The sequence below is a fragment of the Podarcis vaucheri genome (genome assembly GCF_965113315.1).
Source record: "Podarcis vaucheri genome assembly, chromosome: 2".
NCBI classification, from domain to species: Eukaryota; Metazoa; Chordata; class Lepidosauria; order Squamata; family Lacertidae; genus Podarcis; species Podarcis vaucheri.
The window spans coordinates 121260462-121280567 of NC_138760.1; the positions used below are offsets into that span (position 1 = coordinate 121260462).

General features: G+C 48.4%; 1 protein-coding gene across 22 annotated transcripts in view; it reads right to left on the reverse strand.

Moving 5' to 3' along the window:
• Nucleotides 1-20106, reverse strand: part of TNXB (tenascin XB) — a 124720-nt gene continuing 104614 nt past the window's right edge. For all 22 annotated transcript variants that reach the window (XM_082206860.1, XM_082206859.1, XM_082206845.1 and 19 more), the window contains 14 exons: nucleotides 19248-19535; nucleotides 17923-18207; nucleotides 13718-14029; nucleotides 12028-12150; nucleotides 11064-11207; nucleotides 9707-9826; nucleotides 9059-9202; nucleotides 8333-8463; nucleotides 6991-7123; nucleotides 5327-5478; nucleotides 4902-4998; nucleotides 3183-3344; nucleotides 1960-2123; nucleotides 1-238 (listed from right to left, as the gene is read on the reverse strand). In XM_082206860.1, coding sequence (XP_082062986.1) covers nucleotides 140-238; nucleotides 1960-2123; nucleotides 3183-3344; nucleotides 4902-4998; nucleotides 5327-5478; nucleotides 6991-7123; nucleotides 8333-8463; nucleotides 9059-9202; nucleotides 9707-9826; nucleotides 11064-11207; nucleotides 12028-12150; nucleotides 13718-14029; nucleotides 17923-18207; nucleotides 19248-19535 — 2354 coding nt within the window. In that variant the 3' untranslated portion in view covers nucleotides 1-139. The remainder of the gene's footprint in view (nucleotides 239-1959; nucleotides 2124-3182; nucleotides 3345-4901; nucleotides 4999-5326; nucleotides 5479-6990; nucleotides 7124-8332; nucleotides 8464-9058; nucleotides 9203-9706; nucleotides 9827-11063; nucleotides 11208-12027; nucleotides 12151-13717; nucleotides 14030-17922; nucleotides 18208-19247; nucleotides 19536-20106) is intronic.

A 20106-nucleotide genomic window follows, 5' to 3' on the forward strand; every position in this document is an offset into this window, starting at 1 on the left:
TTGCTCCTTCCTTTTTCTCAGGGGAATTTGTGGCAGGGTGCGAGGTATCTCCCATTGCAGAGGGGTGGTTGCAGCTGCTGTTTCTCTTTCCTCCTCCTCTGTTCTCCCCGAGTCAGTCCTGCAGCCTCCTTCCCTTTGCTCACACCCGACGCAGAGGCCGGAAGCCGCGGGGTCTCAGTTTCATCTCTGTGAAAGGGATGGAAAACTCGAATCCTTTCCAGTTAAACCAGTTGATGCCCTTGGATGAGACAGAGAGAAAGAAAGAAAAAAAGAAGGTAAGTGACAAGCAAGGAGATGCATAATCTAGGAACAGTATGTTCCCTGATTGGGGACAAGGAGATAAGCAGGGCCTGCTGAATCACCCCAGTGGCCCACCTAGTCCCGCCTCCTGTTCTCACAGTTGCCAACCAGAGGCCTGTGGGAAACCAGCAATCAGGATTCGAACACAAGAGCCCTCTTCTCTCCTGTGGTTTCCAGTGACTGGTACAGTCATACCTCGGGTTAAAGTTCCTTCAGGTTGTGCGTTTTCGGGTTGCGCTCCACAGCAACCCGGAAGTAACGGAATGCGTTACTTCCAGGTTTCGTCACTCACGCATGCGCAGATGCTCAAAATGATGTCACGTGCATGCGCAGAAGTGGCAAATCGGGACCCGTGCATGCACAGACGTGCAGCCGTGGGTTGCGTAAGCTTCAGGATGCAAACGTGGCTCCGGAACAGATCCCGTTCGCATCTAGAGGTACCACTGTATTCAGATGTATTACTGCTTCCAATTGTGGAGGTACAGCATTGCCATCGTGACCAGCAGCCATCGATAGCCCTCTCCTCCACAAATTCCTCTAATCCTCTTTTAAAGCCATCCAAGTTGGCGGCCATCCCTGCCCCCATGGAGAAGCGAGTTCCATAGTTTAATTGTGTGCAGTGTGAAAAAGTGCTGTCTTGGAGAACTGGATCTCCATGGACGTTGGATGGTTCAGACAGGAACAGGAACTGCCAATGTTTGTTTGAGTCCGAAACAGAAATCAAACCAGCTGATACACGACTTGGTATTCGCTGTAATTGTAGCTTTCCAAATGATACCTAATTGATTGCGGGTTTCTCACCCACCTCATTGCTTTGCCCTGAAATAAATGGGGTGGAATAAATAAATAAAAAAATGGAGTGGAAAAGAAGAAGGATAAGGAACTTAACCCAGAAGTAAGGAACTTGTGGCTCTCCTGGCATTGCCAGACTCTCACTCCCATCCCCTCTGACCATTAGTCATGCTAGTTAGGGCTGATGAGGGCTGGAGTCCAGCGATGCCTGGAGGGCCACAGGGTTCTCATCCTTGTTATGTGGATGAAATTAATTATTACAGGGCCAGATCAAAATGATCAGACAACAGCAAAGGTTGCTAGGTTTATTGAGGGTGCAATGAGATTAAGGGCCACTATCTGAACAATAATCTTGGTAATTTGATTGCCCTTTTTACCCATTTTATTTGTATATATTTATGTTGCCATGGCCATTGGCTAATGTGAATAAAGTTTATCTATCTAATTATTACAGGGATGGGGCGCCTGTGACCCCCAGATGATGTTGGACTACAACTTCCATCAGCCCCAGCCAGCATGGCCAATGGCCACCAGTTTTGGGAGTTTTAGTCCAACATCATCTGAAGAATCCCAATCGATGTCCTAGAGGGCTTGTTTGCCACTATTAGAACAAGGATATATGACTACATGGACCATTGTTCTCATCCAGCAAAGTGCTTTTAACTTTCTCATCATATATATTTATGTATTTAAAGGTCCTGGACCTTTGAACATCTGCACAGGGGGTAGAAACTGAACAGGCGAGCAGGTGATGCTCTCCCCATCACGACAATGGGAAAGGGACACCGGCCTGTCACTCATAATTTGCAAGCACTTTGTGTTTGGAAGGTGCAGCTGCCGTTCACTCCCCTCACCCCATTGCAGTACCTGGTGGTCGCGGTTGTTCGCGTAGAGCCCATTGAGGTTGGCGTAGTGGCAGTTGCGGTACCACCATGCGCCGCGGTAAGAGACAGCGCAGGGGATGATGACTCGGTTGGGGTCACGGTCCTTGGTGGAGAAGACACTGCCCGAGTGGTAGGTGAAAGCATCACCTGCGGAAGTGGGAAGAAGAAGAAGAGGAGTTTGGATTTGATATCCCACTTTATCACTACCCTAAGGAGTCTCAAAGCGGCTAACAATCTCCTTTCCCTTCCTCCCCCACAGCAAACACTCTGTGAGGTGAGTGAGGCTGAGAAACTTCAGAAAACTGTGACTAGCCCAAGGTCACCCAGCAGCTGCATGTGGAGGAGCAGGGAATCGAACCCAGTTCACCAGATTACGAGTTCACTGCTCTTAACCACTACACCACACTGGAAAGGAGGAGAGAGGGTTTGAAATGGAGCACAAATCTTCCTCCTTGAGCCTGTGCTCAACCTTGAATCCTTAGATCCCCCTGCTCAAACCTGCCTTGAGGTTCCCCAACTCAAAAGAATAATATAATATGGGTATGTATTGCTATGTATTTGTGGGCGGCAGCTGCAACATCTAAGGAGAGGGAGAAGGCTTGTAAAAACAAAGAAACACCTTTATCTATGCAGGAAGATTCAGGGCAGGCGAAAGAAAGTCCTTCTCTACACAGTGCATAGTTAAACTATGGAACTCATTCCTACATGAGGCAGGGATGGCTACCAAACTAGCTGGCTTTAAAAAGAGGATTATACACATATATGGAAGGAAAGGCTATCGATGACTATTAGCCACCACAGTTAAGTTCTGCTTCCACTGTCAGAGACAGCATGCCTCTGAATAATAGCTTTTGGTTTGGTTTGGTTTGTTTTTAACTTTCTCATGTTCATAGAATCATAAAACAATAGAATTGGAAGGGATCCCATTGGTCATCTAGTCCTACCCCCTGCATTGTAGGAATCTCAGCTAAAGCACCCGTGACCGTCCAACCTCTGCTTAAAAACCTCCAGTGAAGGAGAGTCCACAACCTCCCAAGGGAGTACTATCAGACAGCTCTTACTGTTCTTCTGAGTGAATTTGCCCTGCAGAAATCCTAAGTGCTCCCTCTGAAACCAAACTGCCTTTCAACATCCTCTTCTTGCGAGCTCTCTGATTGGATCCCACCTGACAATGGTGACGGCCTGGAAGCCCCAGCCCCCCCTCACCAGCTGTGCCGCTGTAACTGCCCAGGTGCAGGCGGTAATGATCAGCAGGGGGGTCCACGCGGAAATTCTGGTAGGTTGCATAGACAGACTCGTTCCCAGCCCGCAGATCCACGCGCAGCTCGTAGTCCCCTGATGTCGTCAGCTGGTGCAGAGCATCGTTCCCTGGAGAGCAAGGCAGAGAGCAGGATGAGCCCCATTTCCCTCGCACGCCCTGGTTCCCATCCTCCTGCAACACGGCTGTCACTTTAGGCTGCGTGTTTTGTTTTCTTTGGAGAAGAGGCTTCAGGTGACTTTGCAGAAAAAGAGAGCCAGTGCGATCGGACTGCTGCAAGAGTGGGGGACCTTTTTAGCCTAAGGGCCGCATTTCTTTCCTCTGCAACCTTCCAAGGGCCAGTAGCAAAAGCAGGAGGAAGAACGGATGTAAAGTCTACCTTTGTGCATCAGGCTACTCGCTCTACACAAATTAACGCAACCCTCTCTATCCTGCATCCAGGCAAGCAACAGGTATCATTGGGGCGCTCTATGTGGGGCTACCTTTGAAGGTGACCCAGAAACGACAACTAATCCAGAATGTGGAAGCTAGACTGGTGACTGGGAGCAGCCGGCGAGACCAAAGAACACTGGTCTTGAAAGATCTGCATTGGCTCCCAGTACATTTCTGGGCACAATTCAAAGTGTGGGTGCTGACCTTTAAAGCCGTAAACGGCCTCGGTCCAGTATACCTGAAGGAGTGTCTCCACCCCCATCATTCAGCCCTCTGGTGGTTCCCTCGCTGCGAGAAGTGAAGTTACAGGGAACCAGGCAGAGGGCCTTCTCAGTAGTGGCCCCCGCCCTATGGAACACCCTCACACTAGACGTCAAGGAAATAAACAACTACCTGACTTTTAGAAGACATCTGAAGGCAATCCTGTATAGGGAAATTTTTAATGTTTGAATTTTCTTGTGTTTTTAATATTCTGTTGGGAGCCGCCCAGAGTGGCTGGGGAAACCCAGCCAGATGAGTGGGGTATAAATCATCATCATCATCACCATCAGAATCCAAGTACACATTCCAGCCAGGCAAAGACACCCAAGGAGAGTGTTGAGCAATGCCAGTGAGGTGAGTGGCCTGGGGAGCATCCCAAGAGCCAGGCAAACAGCCCCGGAGGGTCACCTTGGAGCTCCGTCCCTGACATATGGCTTCTGTTTGAGAGGCGTGGTTTTAAATCCCAGCGTGGCTGGGGAAAGCCTTTCTTGTGCCGTGTGCTTTTTTTGCCTCCATTCCCAGTTTGTAAAAGGACAGTGGCAACAAACTGCCTGCAGCATCCTTTTGTGCAGATGGAGGAATTAAAGGGTAGCTAAGCGATGTACTATAGGGACACGGGTGGCGCTGTGGGTTAAACCACTGAGCCTAGGGCTTGCCAATCAGAAGGTCGGCGGTTCAAATCCCGGCGACGGGTGAGCTCCCGTTGCTCGGTCCCTGCTCCTGCCCACCTAGCAGTTCGAAAGCATGTCAAAGTGCAAGTAGATAAATAGGTACCACTCCAGCGGGAAGGTAAACGGCATTTCCGTGCGCTGCTCTGGTTCGCCAGAAGCGGCTTAGTCATGCTGGCCACATGACCCGGAAGCTGTACGCCGGCTCCCTCGGCCAATAAAGCAAGATGAGCGCCGCAACCCCAGAGTTGGCCACGACTGGACCTAATGGTCAGGGGTCCCTTTACCTTTAAGCGATGTACGCACCTAGCCAGAACTCCCGGGTGAGGTTGCCAAAGCCGGTGGCGTATTCCTGCCAGTTGCGCCAGAAATTGGTCTCGCCGTTCATCCGACGTTGGAAGACCTAAAGAGAAGGAAGAAGAGCGAAATGGCACAGTGGAGTGGGTGTGTGAGAGAGAGTTTTGCGCATGCGCGTCCAAATGAATTTCTGGTGTGTTTATGTCTGCTGTGGATAAACAAATAAAATTTGCATCAAGGTGGCCCAATGTCAGCGCCAGCTACAGCTGGATTTATGGATAATGTAAATTAATGCCCTTCAATATGCTTCTGAACAGCACAACTGCATAAATGAAGAAACCCCACGGGTATGGGGTAATCTGTTTTGAGCTGACACCACCTTTGAATGTTTCTGCCCATAATTCCATTCCTCGGCTACCCTCCTTAATACTTACTATCCAGCCTCCTCCGTCAGTCTCCATGTCGCAGTACACCTGCAAGGGGCGGTCCTGGTTGCCCCCAAGATAAATCGTCCTCACTCTCGAGGGTCCTGGCCCATTCTGGCTCTCCTCTGCGCAATCCCGAGGGAAGGGGTATCTCAGGGGTCCTGCCAAGGAAAGAAAAGACGACTCTGCCAATGTCTATCCTATACAGCGGTACCTCGGGTTAAGAACTTAATTTGTTCTGGAGGTTCATTCTTAACCCGAAACTGTTCTTAACCTGAAGCACCACTTTAGCAAATGGGGCGCCCTGCTGCTGCCAAGCCACCGGAGCACGATTTCTGTTCTCATCCTGAAGCAAAGTTCTTAACCCGAGGTACTATTTCTAGGTTAGCGGAGTCTGTAACCTGAAGCGTATGTAACCCGAGGTACCACTGTATACTAATTGCAAGCTCATTCTCTGTTTGCTGATCCTTATGTAGCTATCCATACAGATCGGCTCAGGGGAACCCCAAAGATACAAAACTAAAACTAAAACATGGGGAAATAAGATGCTCCAAACCATCCCAATGAAGACAAGATTGACAGAATGTTGGTTTACTGTTGAAAGGAAAACCTTGGGGCGGGGCATGCTGGAATGGAGTAGCTGGAAGAGAGCATGGCCAGCTGGCTCAAATCCCAAAGAGGAGTATTCCACGCTGCAACATTTTGTCACAGTTCCCACTTCAGTGTAAAGGAAGATAACCTCCATTTTCAGGAGCAGCTGCTGGAGGTGCATATGAGGGAGTGCTTGTCATTCATTATTGTGCCCTGCTTATGAGCTTCCCAAAGGCACCTGCTACCAGACTAATGTTTGGGGCAGTGGCGGGGGGGGGGAGGGGGAGGGAAAGAACTAGATCAGATGAATGACATAATTCAATATTAAGTGAGCCGAATTGTCTCAGAAACAGTGGAGGCTGGTCCATTGGGGAGAATGGGGCACTGCCCCACCAACCTCAGCCAGCCCCCTCCTGCTGTCCTCCTTACTTACAATCATTGCAGAAGGAGGCACTGACCGTCTCAATGTTGCCCTTGTAAAATTCAGCAGGGAGGAGGATGGGGACAAAAGGGGAATGAGCTGGCTCACCCTGTCCTTGGCTCTCTGGCTCCACCTACTGTTGGCCTCCTCTGTCTTCTGCCCTGCCAGTCCCAATGGCTGTAAGTCACCATTGCTCAGAAGGGATTATTCTGAGAAAAACTTCCGGACACCACCGCCACTGGAATATTCAGGTCCCCACCCCTAGTTTCACTGCCTACAAATGGTGCAGAGACTTTTGGGGGGCAATTTTCACTAAGCATTTAAATCTTCCTGTTTCATAGCATAAAGGGGTTGGGCGTGTGGTCCCAAGATGCAGAATCGCGAGAGGGCAGCCTCTTGTTCTAGAAAACAGCAGCAGTTCCCCCCTTCCTCCTTGAGGAGCGTGTTCACACAAACAGAGATGAGTCTGGAGTTAATGACTTGCGAGCCTCATTCTTACATGTGAATGTCATCACTGCAGAATGAAAAACTGGGGGTGGGAGAGGCATGCATAACGCAAATGGGCATCCTCTCTCTGGTGCAGGTTTTGCGAAGCTGTCAAAGCCTCGCATGCCTAAACACAAATGTGTTGACCCTCGGATGCCCCAGGCAGAGAAATTACCGGTGGTGAAGGACGTGGCGGTTGGGGCTGTAGGAGTGCCTCTTCTCAGTGCCTGGACTTGAACCTGGTACCGACCGGAAGGAATCAGGTCTTGGAGTTCATATGAGGTGACAGAAGCATCCACGGTGATCTCCTGTGGAGCAGACAATGAGGGGCAGTGAAAAGCCAAACCAATAACATGCTGTGGAGCTTACATGGTTAACCCCAAAACTCTTTCCCTATAGTGGAGTGCTCCCAGCCCTACTATCAGAAAGGTGAGTCAGTCAATAAGTCTGACACTTCATATATTCTCATGGAGGGATTGTTCAGGGCCTACATATCGGCTTTACATATAGGTAAGGTAAAGGTAAAGGGACCCCTGACCACTAGGTCCAGTCGTGACCGACTCTGGGGTTGCGGCACTCATCTTGCTTTATTGGCCGAGGGAGCCGGCGTACAGCTTCCGGGTCATGTGGCCAGCATGACTAAACCGCTTCTGGCGAACCAGAGCAGCGCATGGAAACGCCGTTTACCTTCCCGCCAGAGTGGTACCTATTTATCTACTTGCACTTTGACGTGCTTTCGAACTGCTAGGTTGGCAGAAGCAGGGACTGAGCAATGGGAGCTCACCCGGTCGCAGGGATTTGAACCGCCGACCTTCTGATCGGCAAGTCCTAGGCTCTGTGGTTTAACCCACAGCGCCACCTGCATCCCAATTACATATTGGTAGAGTTGCCTAAATAAAAAAATGTTTCAGCCAGAACCAAAGATAGTATAGAGAAGACATCTGCCTAATATCAATGGGCAGGGAGTTCCAGAGTATTCACGATACAATTTCTCTCCTGGGGAATCTGATACAAGATCAGTGGTGTTGTTGCCTGCTGCATAAAGGTAAAGGTACCCTTGACCGTTAGGTCCAGTCGCAGACAACTGTGAGATTGCAGCGCTCATCTTGCTCTATAGACTGAGGGAGCTGGCATTTGTCCACAGACAGCTTCCGGGTCATGTGGCCAGCATGACTAAGCCGCTTCTGGCGAACCAGAGCAGTGCACGGAAACGACGTTTACCTTTCTGCCGGAGCGGTACCTATTTATCTACTTGCACTGGTGTGCTTTTGAACTGCTAGGTGGGCAGGAGCTGGGACCGAGCAACGGGAGCTCACCCCGTCGAGGGGATTCGAACCGCCGACCTTCTGATCAGCAAGTCCTAGGCTCTGTGGTTTAGACTGTTTAATCCCAATGGACTCTGCTTTGTAGGTTTCGACTTGAAAACAAACCATGCGCTGTAGTGCCATCCCTGGATATCCTCACTTCTCAGGGAACTGGGGAGTGCATAACCAGGACAATACTAGACAGTTGGGTACCTTTGATTGTCCAGACGGGGTTTCATAGGTTAGCAGATATCCACCAGGAGGGGCACGGGGTGGCAGCCAAGTGAGACGAGCACTGCGGGATGAGATTTCACTAGCCTGCAGATCCCGGGGTCCATCTGCCCCTGGAAAATGGAGAGGAATAAAGGTTTAAGAAAAACCAAAGCAATCAAGTTATCTACCTGGCACAGGGAAGATTCCTGCCCCTCTCAATGCAACATGTACCCTCTCAGCAGCGTAAACCAGAGGGACCCAAGAAGGGAGTGAAGGGATAGCTCAGTTGGCAGAGCACGAGGCTCTTAATCTCAGGGTCATGTGTTTGAGCCCCATGTTGGGTGAAAGATTCCTACCTTGCAGGGGGTTGGACTAGATGACCCTCAAGGTCCCTCCCAACTCTGCAATTCTATGATTCTATGTGAACTTGACTAAGGAGGACAAAATGAGAGCCCTGCAGGATCCAGGCCAAAGGCCCATCTAGCTGTTCTCACAGCTGCCAGCCAGATGCTTATGGGAAGCCTGAAAACAGGACATTCCTCACTTGTGATTTTCAGCCACTATTCTTCAGAGGTGTATACTGCCTCTGACAGGAGAGGTAGGACAGACTTAGGACATGGTTCCCTCCCGAATATATTTCAGGCCCTCCTGTCTCCGTTGGCTGGCTTTCCTGCCCTTTGTGAGTCTCAGAATGTCTCTATCGCTTCCCCGGCCCCATCTGCATACCGGTGGTGAACGTGGCGCTGGCGGGAGAACTGCGGTTCCCTCCTTTCTCCCCATACACGCTGGCCCGATATTCTGTGTCCAGGTGCAGCCCTGACAACTGCAACTCAGCCCGGTTCCCTGGCACTGACTCGGAGGCCCTTGCACCTGGGAGAGAAAGAGAAGAGACGGATTATAAAGAAGGGGCCCTGCTGCAAGTAGAGATGGGTGGATCTGTCAGCTTCGGGTTTCTTCAGTTTGACCTTTTTTGCATTCACAGGTTCAGGCCTCCACGCTGCCACATCACCTGCAATCTTTATTTTTTGAAAGGGTAACATGCTCATGGAAATTCACCAGCATTTTAGTGTGAATTACACACGTCTGTAAGCAATTTTGCTCCTTAATTCTGGGCCACTTTCCACCACTGTCCCCAAGCCACTAGTTTGCGTCTGACTCCATCTGTGGGACTTGGAAGTTCGACTAACAACAACAGTGCAGATTGCAGAAGTCCTACACACCTTTTCCTCTTGTCTTGTGGCCATGTCTACCTTTTGTGGCAACAAGTATAATGCAATGAATTACACTCTCAGTCTCCCCGCTGCCTCCCAAATGGAATAAGGGCCTTGACCACCTGCAAATCACCCCACCCCTGCCCAAATCCCCAACTCTTACCACCGGCAGGTCCATAGGTGACAATGTAGTTGTTCATCTCAGCCACAGCAGGTTGCCACGTAAGCACAGCTGACGAATCGGTGACGTCGATGGCACGCAAGTTGGAAGGACCATCCGGAACTGTGAGGAGGAGAGAAGAGGATGCTGAAGGAGGTACAAGCCCCGGCAGAACTGGTTGAAAGGACCCTAGGAAGAAGGTATGGGAGAGAACCCCTTTCTCCCCCCAGACACACTGCTGTGCCCAGGTCGGATGCGCAAATGGTCCAAATTACAAGGTGGCTTCTTAAAAGTGGATTCCTGGTCTTGGAAGAGACCGGAAGCGGTTGAGAGTTGTTGCTGTTTCTATCATGCAATATTATATTTCAAACGGATCACTAAGTTGTTTATTTTTGTAGTCATGCTTTTCACTATGACTTATTGGCGTTGGATCTGATTGGTTGCCGGGTGTGTGATCTTTGTTGTATATTTTGTCGTTCCTATGGCTCGTGAACTGCCTTGTGTATAGCAATGTGGAAAGGCGGAATACAATTTTAAAATGGAATTGCTGTGATGTGCTCTATGTGAAGCTTCCCTTAAGCTTCTCTGGAGTACAGTCGTACCTTGGAAGTTGAATGGAATCCATTCCGGAAGTCCGTTCAACTTCCAAAACCCCGTCAGATGTTCGGCTTCCAAAAATAGTTCACAAACCGAAACAGTCACTTCTGGGTTTGCGGCGTTCGGGAGCCAAAACGTTCGAGAACTACCGGTAAGCTGTTCGAAAACCAAGGTACGAGTGCACTACAATGTGCTTAATGTGAGGCTTCCCCTGGAAACTGCAGCTGTTGCAGAATGCAGCAGCAAGGCTGCTGACTAGGACATCCCATTGACGCTATAGAACACGTCTGCTGAGGGAGCAGCACTGGCTGCCAATATGCTACGGAGCGCAGTTCAAGGTTTTGCTTTTAGCACCTAAAGCCCTGAATGACTTGGAACCACCTCGCCCCATATATCCCTGTCTGTCAACTGTGTGCCTGTGATGGGCCCTGCTGGGAGGAGCTCCACATGCCCCAGAAGTCTCGAATCAGTTACAAGCTGAAATTAGACAGGCACATAGCATCTTGTCATTCAAGTGACTACTGGAGATGTTTTTGTTTAAGAAGGCTTTCTTAGAAATGTAACCAGGTTTGCTTACGGAATATTATCAAGAAATGGTTTTATCGCTTTTAGGTTGCTTTTAGAGATTGCATCTCTTGCATTTTATCATTTTGTTCTTTGTACGTTGCTTCAACAGTTCCTGGGTGTGAAGTGGCTTATAAATCTGTAAAAGGAGGAAACGAATAAAGTTCTGGGGTGTTGCAGCTTTTCCCCACGGACGTACCTGTGGTGACATAACCCACCAAGGGCTCGCTTTCTTCGAACCCACGAACAGACATCACAGTGACCTCATAGCTGGCCCCAGGGGTCAGGCCCTCAATGGTTGTTCGGAGCTTGGATCCATCCACAGAGATGCTCCTTGGCTCTCCTGCAACAGAATTAGCAGGTCTCAAATCTCTGCAGAACTGCAGGACACCAGGATGTCAAAGGCTTGTCTTAGGAGGCGGCACATTGTTCTTCAACTGGCCAGGACTGCAGTGTCACAGGCTGACTTAAGCTGCTGTCTGGACTCCAAGAGTACGATTGCTGCTAGGGATGCACAGATCTGCCTCTCAGTTTCTGACTTTTCCAAACCTTAATAGTTTAGTCTCCACATGTCAACATAGGTTTGCGGATGATTATTGAGCTCCCCATGAAAATCCATTGGTATTTTAGTAAAGTATATACACATTTTTGTGTGCAATGTGGCCTGAATTGCAACACAATTTCCCCTAATGTAATGCATTTTTGAGGATACCGAAGATATCCGGGAAGCTAGTAATGCCACCCTGTCTAAAGGTAAAGGTAAAAGTAAAGGACCCCTGGATGGTTAAGTCCAGTCAAAGGTGACTATGCAGCGCTCATCTCGCTTTCAGGCTGGGGAAGCCAGCATTTGTTCACAGACAGCTTTCCGGGTCATGTAGCCAGCATAACTAAACAACTTCTGGCGCAACGGGACACTGCGACGGAAACCAGAGCACACGGAAAAGCCTTTACCTTCCTGCCACAGCGGTACCTATTTATCTACTTGCACTGGTGTGCTTTTGAACTGCTGGGTTGGCGGAAGCTGGGACAGAGCGTCGCGGGGATTCAAACCACAAACCTTCCAATCGGCTAGTCCAAGAGGCTCTGTGGTTTAGACCACAGCGCCCCTCGCGTCCCTTTTGCCACCCCATCTACCCCACAGGAGACAGGATACAAGTCCTCACCTCCATCTGAGGGCTGGAAGGAAACTTTATAACCATCAACACGAGATGACGGTGACCTCCAGTTCGCCACCACGGAGGTCTCGCGGATGTCATTGAAGAGCAGGTCCCGGGGGCTATCCAGCTCTGGAAGGGGAAAGAGAAAAGGGAACAGATTGTTTTGTTGCATGCACGAGAGCTCGGAGCTGCATCGTTGGAGCTCCTAATGTCATGTTCTTCCTTTAAAAAAAGTTTGGAGTGGGAGAGAGGAGATGGATTTGGATTTCTGCTGCTGCAGCAGCACCACAGGGGACACAGGGCTGGATCCGCCGCCCCTGCTCTCCCCATGGAGTGGCCCTGAGCCCAATAGCCTGCTTTTTTGGAGAATAAAATTACATAGGGGGTTCCAGTTGCATGACTCCAACATAACGCATCGTTTGGCCCTCGGCATCCAAAACAATACCCACGCTTTGGCACCTGCCTCTTTGTTGCTCGCTCTCCCCCCCCCACTTGAAATCCTCCTCCCTTTCTCCTGGGATTAACTGTGGCCAGTTTGGCTGACCGCAAAGGAAACAGAGAAACGCCAAAGATTAATTCCTTGGGTCTCACAAAGGAAACCACAGCTGGACGCCAGCCGAACCCTGCGAGCTAAGCCAGGGCTGCAGCTGTTGGGGCTGCTTCTCGCTGCCTCCTAAAAGATCAGCTTGGACCCTTCGAGATAACCGCTTCTGCGCCCCCTCCCCCATGGCCCTCTTAGCCTAGGTTAACTCGTACAGTTTGGTGGTTGCAGCTGGCTGTGTTGTGCTCAGGGGTGAAAGTGCGTGTGTGATGGAAATCCTTCCTTTTTTTTAATGCATTATTGAACAAAAGAAGTAAAAATAATTCTATGTTTGCAGAGCAAATGAGGGATACGTAGGTTTTCTAAAACGTCCCTCTCATTTTTGACGCTTCATATGTGGGTAGAAGAATGAGGGCATTTCAGCACTCCAAGAAAATGGGTTAAAATGAAGGGTGGAAGAGGGTTAGCAGTGGTGATGCAAATGTTTCCTTGTAGCCACCATGCTCTACCTCCCCCCCCCCGGTAGCCCCTTGGGACAAATGCTACATCATCATGTAGAGCTGCTAACAGATTATTGAAGGGGGGGCAGTGAATGGTGGCTGCTGGAAACAGCTTGCATTGCCACTTTTACCGGTGCCAACATGTCTCGCTTGCGAAACTGGCAGCAGCAGTGAAGACAGCTTTCTTTCCCTCTCCTAACTTCATGCCAAAAGCTCTCAGCCTTTATCCTTTATTCTCCCACAAAACCAATCTCATAGGCTCTCTGCCTCTTCAGTCTTCCCCATTTCTTCATTCCATTTCTGCCCAGCAACAGCAGGCCTCTTGTGGGTCCAGCAGGACATGGTGTGGGTTTCCCTCCCCCCCCTTAACTGGCCTTCTGCTTTTCTCACATGAGCTGCATCAACAAATCTGTTCAGTAGCTAGAGATTGTTTCTTACAACAAACATTCCATGACATCATGGAATCTCAACCAATAGCTGTGGGGCAAGTCTCACAAGTAAATGGCAGCACAAGTAAATGGCAGATTCGGATTTCCTTCACCCAGCACTTACCCATGCATGCAAGTAAGCGTAATTCAGCCGACAGACTTCAGGAGATTAAGATTTTCCCCTCCTGCTTTTCTGGGCAGCGAGGTAACACGTGTGGCCTTCTTACCTGTCCCACTTGTCGTTGCCACTGTGTTGATGCTGGCAGCTTCTGACCCGTCCTGGATGCCATAGACGGTAAGGCTGTACTCGGTGTTCGGCGAAAGGCCCCGAAACACGACAGAGCGTTCATCCCCAGTCACGTTGATTTTCTTGGTCGGTGTGGGACTCATTTCACTATCCGGAACAGAGATCTTGCGCTGGACCGAAAAGAAATCAAACTCTCCCTCGGGAGCTTCCCATGTGAGCTGCAGCGTAGTGGGTGTCACCTCAGAGACAACCAAGTTTTCAAGGAAGGCCCGTTTGCTGGCCTCTGGGAAAGCTGTGGGATAAAGAATAGAGATGAGTGAACAGGCAACAAAATGACAGATGAATTTCAGATTAAGTATACAGTGGTACCTCGAGTTAAGAACTTAATTCGTTCCGGAGGTCCGTTCTTAACCTGAAACTGTTCTTAACCTGAGATACCACTTTAGCTAATGGGGCCTCCCACTGCTGCCGTGCGATTTCTGTCCTCATTCTGAAGCAAAGTTCTTAACCCGAGGTACTATTTCTGGGTTAGCGAAGTCTGTAACCTGAAGCCTATGTAACCTGAAGCGTCTGTAACCCGAGGTACCACTGTACAGTGATGAACATCACACCCCAAAATCATCATTATCACCATCACCCTAAATTCACAGAATTGAACTGGAGGGGGGTGACTAATCAGAAAAGAGATCTTGGGGTTGTAGTGGGCAGCTTTATGACTATATGATCTCAGGATGTGCCAAGACTGAAAATGGTGAATTCCATGGTGGGGCTTGTTAGGAAGGGGGCCAATTTGGTTGGGAAGATCCCTCACCCTCTTGTGGCCCTTTTCAGACAAGAACCAGAGCTGGATTAACAATTAAGCAAAATAAGAACATGCTTAGGGCATCAAGGGAACGGGGGGCACCACAGTTATTTTCCATTGCTGGATTTTTAACATTAATGGTCACAAAATGTTCATTTTCTGGTGGTTCCCTCACTGCTAGAAGTAAGATTACAGGGAACCAGGCAGAGAGCCTTCTCGGTAGTGACACCTGCCCTGTGGAACGCCCTCCCTTCAGATGTGAAGGAAATAAGCAGCTATCCTATCTTTAAAAGACATCTCAAGGCAGCCCTGTTTAGGGAAGTTTTTAACATTTAATGCTGTATTGTTTTTAACACTCGTTTGAGAGCCGCCCAGAGTGGCAGGGGAAACTCAGCCAGATGGGCGGGGTATAAAAATAAATTATTCTTATTATTCTTATTATTCTTATTATTATTATTCCTCAGCTGAAATATATTAAAAATCCATGCAGAACAACTATGCAGCAAGGCATGCCGGGTGTCTTATCTCTGCTAAGTACAGAAGCAGATGTGTTATGTAAGACTAGTTTTGAGGATCTGATCAAAGACCGCCATGAGAAAAAGTAGGAGAACTTTTTTCAGATATAAAGTGGAAGTATTCAAAAATAAACATCGTTTTCCATCTTACTGTAGGTTTCATTTCATTTCAAAAACGGAAAAAAATATTTTGCGGTTTATTCTCGTTCGTATTTTGAATTAGCTATATATGGGGCCACCAAAATCTTTTAAGTGCTTAGGGCCTCTAAAGGTCTGAATCCGGCCCCCAACTAGAACTCACTGGAACATCCAACGAAGCTGAACGCTGAAATATTAAGGAAAGAAAAGAAAGAAAGCACTTGCTGGAAGCCACGGGAGGGGAGAGACATCTTGTTCTCTGTTTGTGGGCTTCCTACAGGCATGTGGTGGCCACTGTGAGAACAGTGTGCTGGACTATCAGCCTGACAATCAGGATCAGCCTGATAATCTGCGGAGATTCTTATCTTCTTATGTACTCTTCAGAACGCACACTTTTAGCTAGATGTGATAAGGGCAAGGTTCAAATTGCTGGTGCCACGTGTCTAAGTTGTTCCTCGGCCTTGCCTGTGGCTGATCCTCCAGCTGTGCCTCTTACCCCCGGCTCCATCCATCTTCTCTGCAACAGGACCGGCCTTGACAAAGAGACGTCAGCGCCACAAGGCCCTGGCCTCATTTTTCAGACATGCTTGCATGCTGCACACGCCAGCACATTCCCCCTACCCTTTGCGTAAACACCGAACGTAAGTGTCGGCCTCTGTCAGCTCATTAGTAAGTGGCCTGACTTGCGCCATTAATCTCTCCACACATTTCTGCCTTTTGCCTGCGTCCTGCTCCTTTGACGAGCACGGGCTGTTGCTCCGAGCCAGTTCTCGTGTTTTTTTAAGCCAAGGAAACGGAGCTGGATCTATACTCGGATCTCCTCACTCTGCTGACTGAGCACATGTACAGCGAGGCTGGCTGGCTTAGAGGGGCAGGGAGTGGAAGAGGTCCCAGCAGGAAAATCTCTTCCCTCTCTAGGCTTGGAGAATTTTTGGGAAAGGCTAATGAGGCAGTGGTAGAGTAGATGCTTGCATGTAGAACGTGATTATTTGGGGGACAATTGCCTCGCCCCCTTTACGTTCAGGAAAGGCCCTCTAAGAGAACCTGCCGTTTTCAGTTTCACCCAGTTTCTCATTCTTCCAAAGTTCGGTTCTCCACAATTCCATATTGGGTTGAGATTTGTTTTTTTTTTTAAAAATATTCTCCATTATAATCCATGAGCATTTTAGAGTGAATTTATCCTTATAGGTACATTTTTGCATGCAGTTTCACCTAAGATACACATTTTTACAAGGCAATTTCCACTAATACAACACATTTTTTTGCATGTTATTTTAACCAATATGTGCATTTTTTGCATGCTATTTTCACCAATATATGCATTTTGCACTCTATTTTCACCAATATATCAGTTTTTATGCACACTTCACCCTAGTATCTGCATTTTTGAACACACTGCTTGGCTGGAGAAGCTTGGCTGAGGGATGAGACTTGGAGTCCAATGACATCTGGAAAGCCCCAAGTTCGCTATCCCTAGCTTAATGGATCCTCCATGTTCAGAGGCACTATGCCTCTGAATATCAGTCACTGGGGAGAAAGAGCAAGATTGCCTTCACGCCCTGCTTGTGGACATCCCTGGGGCATCTGGTTTGCCACTGTGGGAAACAGGATGGTGCTTTAGTCTTGATCCAACAGAGCACTTCTCATGTCACATGGAGGAGGGAGAAAGGTTGTTTTCTGCTGCTCCAGAGAAGTGGACACGGAGCAATGGATCCAAACTACAAGAAAGAAGATTCCACCTAAACATTAGGAAGAACTTCCTGACAGTAAGAGCTGTTCGACAGTGGAATTTGCTGCCAAGGAATGTGGTGGAGTCTCCTACTTTGGAGGTCTTTAAGCAGAGGCTTGACAACCATATGTCAGGAGTGCTCTGATGGTGTTTCCTGCTTGGCAGGGGGTTGAACTCGATGGCCCTTGTGGTCTATTCCAACTCTATGATTCTATGATTCTATGACTTCTTTTGTTCTAAGAAGAAGTGGTGAAATGGGAAGGACAAAAGAAGAAGAGAGGCTATGGAGTAGAGGGAAAGGATACAAATATGAAAGTGACAGGAAGAAAGACCTATAGGTGGTTTTGGAAAGGAAGATGCAATGACACAGCAGCAATTCAGACCATTGTCATGGACTGGTTGGACCCAAAGAAATAGTGGGAGAAATAGTGGGAGAGGGTTCTTGCGGAACCCTCAAGAAAAGAAAGCTCAGAGTGGTGGTGGGACCCAGGAGTGGTCAGAGGGAGAAAAGGGAGCAGACTGGGAGGAGGAGGAGGTGTCAGAAGCTGAAGAGGCAACAGGACTTAGTGAGCAGGGAGAGCCTGTGCCAGAGAGAAGTCCAGAATCAGAATCAGACCCAGAAGCAGGAGAGCAGGGAGACCAAGAGGCAGAGATGAGTCAGGCTGGGGAAGAATCCAGGGGGTCTTCCCCTCCTGCTGCGGCAAGCTCCCTTCCCCGCTGGTCTCCCAGGACCAGGTGAGACATGAAGCAGGAGGAGCAAAGGCAGACACACCAGTGGAGTCTCAGATTGCTTGGGAAGGATCTGGGCAAGGAGAAGATTTAGGCAGCAGTGGGAAGGCAGGGACCTTCAGACTCTGCAAGTACATCACAGGGGCAAGACCTACTGAAGAAGAATTGAAGAGTACTCATTAGGTACTCCTAAACAGAACCTGTTTCTTTTAATAAGGAGTTCACTTTCTCTGTGTGGTTTATTGCTGGCTCACTTCTAACAACCACGTTACCTGTGACAGCATCTATAGAGATGGGCCCATGCCGTTTCCTGCCAGAGATGCCATAGAGGTTGAACTTGTATCGGTGGGAAGTGGTCAGGTCCTTGATGACGACTGTGCGGGAATCAGCATCAACGGGTACCGCCTGGAGCTTTCCTTCAGTGTCCTTGTACTGGATGAGGAAGGAGTCGAATTTCCCAGCAGAGATGGTCCATGAGAGGCGGACAGTGTCCTGAGTAACCTCGGAAATGGAAAGATCGCCCAGTGTGGGCTGGACCTCTGTTTTCACCATTGGAGCTAGAACAAACAAGAAGAGCAGCAAAAATGAATCTGAATCATCTTGTTCTGTTATGTAAGGCGGGCGCTAGCCCCCAATTTATTTATTTCACAACATTTATGTAATGTTTGATTTGTACCTTGGATCCCAAACTTGGACGTTTTGGCTCTTGAATGCCGCAAACCCGGAAGTGAGTGTTCCGTTTTGCGAACGTTCTTTGGAACCCGGATGTCCAACAGGGCTTCCGTGGCTTCCGATTGGCTGCAGGAGGTTCCTGCAGCCAATCGGAAGCTGTGCTTTGGTTTCCGAACATTTTGGAAGTTGAACGGACTTCCAGAATAGATTCCGTTCGACTTTCAAGGTACGACTGTAATAAAACCACCACTAAGCGGTTTACAAAAAATAAATAAACTAAAACATTAAGATTATCAATCTAAGATAGTTTAAAATGCATTTAAAAGCATTAAAAAGTGAATTCTAATAAACAGTAAGCAAAATGATAAAAACACATGCCAGCATTCCATATGCTGGATAGGTATGCCTAAGCAAAATGTTTACATGTTTCACCCAAGTGCTGAAAAGGGTGCAGTGAAGGTGCCTGCCTGATGTCTAAAGGCAGGAAGTTCCAAAGTTTAGGTTCTGCCAAAGTAAAAATCAATTTATTACAAGTATGGAATAAATATCATGTTCTGCAGCTATGGAGTACGGCAACGGCACAAGTAGATTCAGCCCCAATATAGCCCTGTTTTTCAAACAAGATAGCAGAGTTGGAGTAAAGTATGGGAAATTATAAAAACTGCAGGTAAGATGTGCAATATAAGAACAACTTTGCAGATCTGCTCATCATCCATAACTGGTACAGAGGTGAGAACTGCAGGATACAAGATATACACATCAAGAGACATCTACACTATATTTATATAGCTATACTGTAGATATGCATAGGCACTGGGAATGCAGGAGTGAAAGAGTCTCAAAGGAGGGTAAAATTAAATGAATAAAACCAGGGGGGAAGAAAGAGGGGGTGTTATACCCTCCCCAGGAATTCTGGGTCCCTGACCTGTGACTGCTTCAGTGGAAATGGGTCCAAGACGCTTCCGTCCAGAGATGCCAAATAGGTTGAACTTATATTTACGGGAGGGCAACAAGCCGGAGACTATGACATCGCGGGAGTCTTTGTCCACAGGCAGTGCCTGAGGCTTTCCCTCTGCATCTCGGTACTGAATGATGAAAGAGTCAAAATCCCCGGACTGGACATTCCAAGACAGACGAACAATTGTGCTGGTGATGTCGGAGGCTGAGAGCTCCCCCAGACTTGGCTTCGGAGGGGCTGGCTGTTCTGAAGCGGCTAGGGATAGGAAAGAGAGAGGCAGAAGCTTGAACCGACGGGGCTTTGATAAAAGCCTTTATTTCACCTCCACGTTATCTTTTATCTAAAAAGGAACAGCCATGTTAATCGGCAGTGGCAAAAATTCCTGGCACTCATGCCTGGTCCATTGGGAAAACTCCAGAAGAAACAGTAGCATAAATACATTTCTCAGGTCACAATCCACACCATATATTTAAAATGCATCTAAGGTCTCCCCACACCCACAAAATCCTGGGTTAAATTGTGTCATTAACCAGCAGAACCACTACTCATTTTCCTTTAAAATCAATGCAGGAACATTGCAGAGTTAATTTATACATCAGGCACCAGGGGGAGTAGTGTCCTTGTTGTGCAGAAATGTATATAAGGTAACGGAAGCAGTGATCCTGGGGCTTAGAATACAACAGGTATAGCAGGGCTGCCATATGTCCAGAATTTCTCGGCTAGAGCCTAACTTTTGTGTCTGGATTTTTCACTTCTTGAAATATGGCAACCCTAAGGTATAGCATAAAAGGGACACGGGTGGTGCTGTGGTCTAAACCACAGAGCC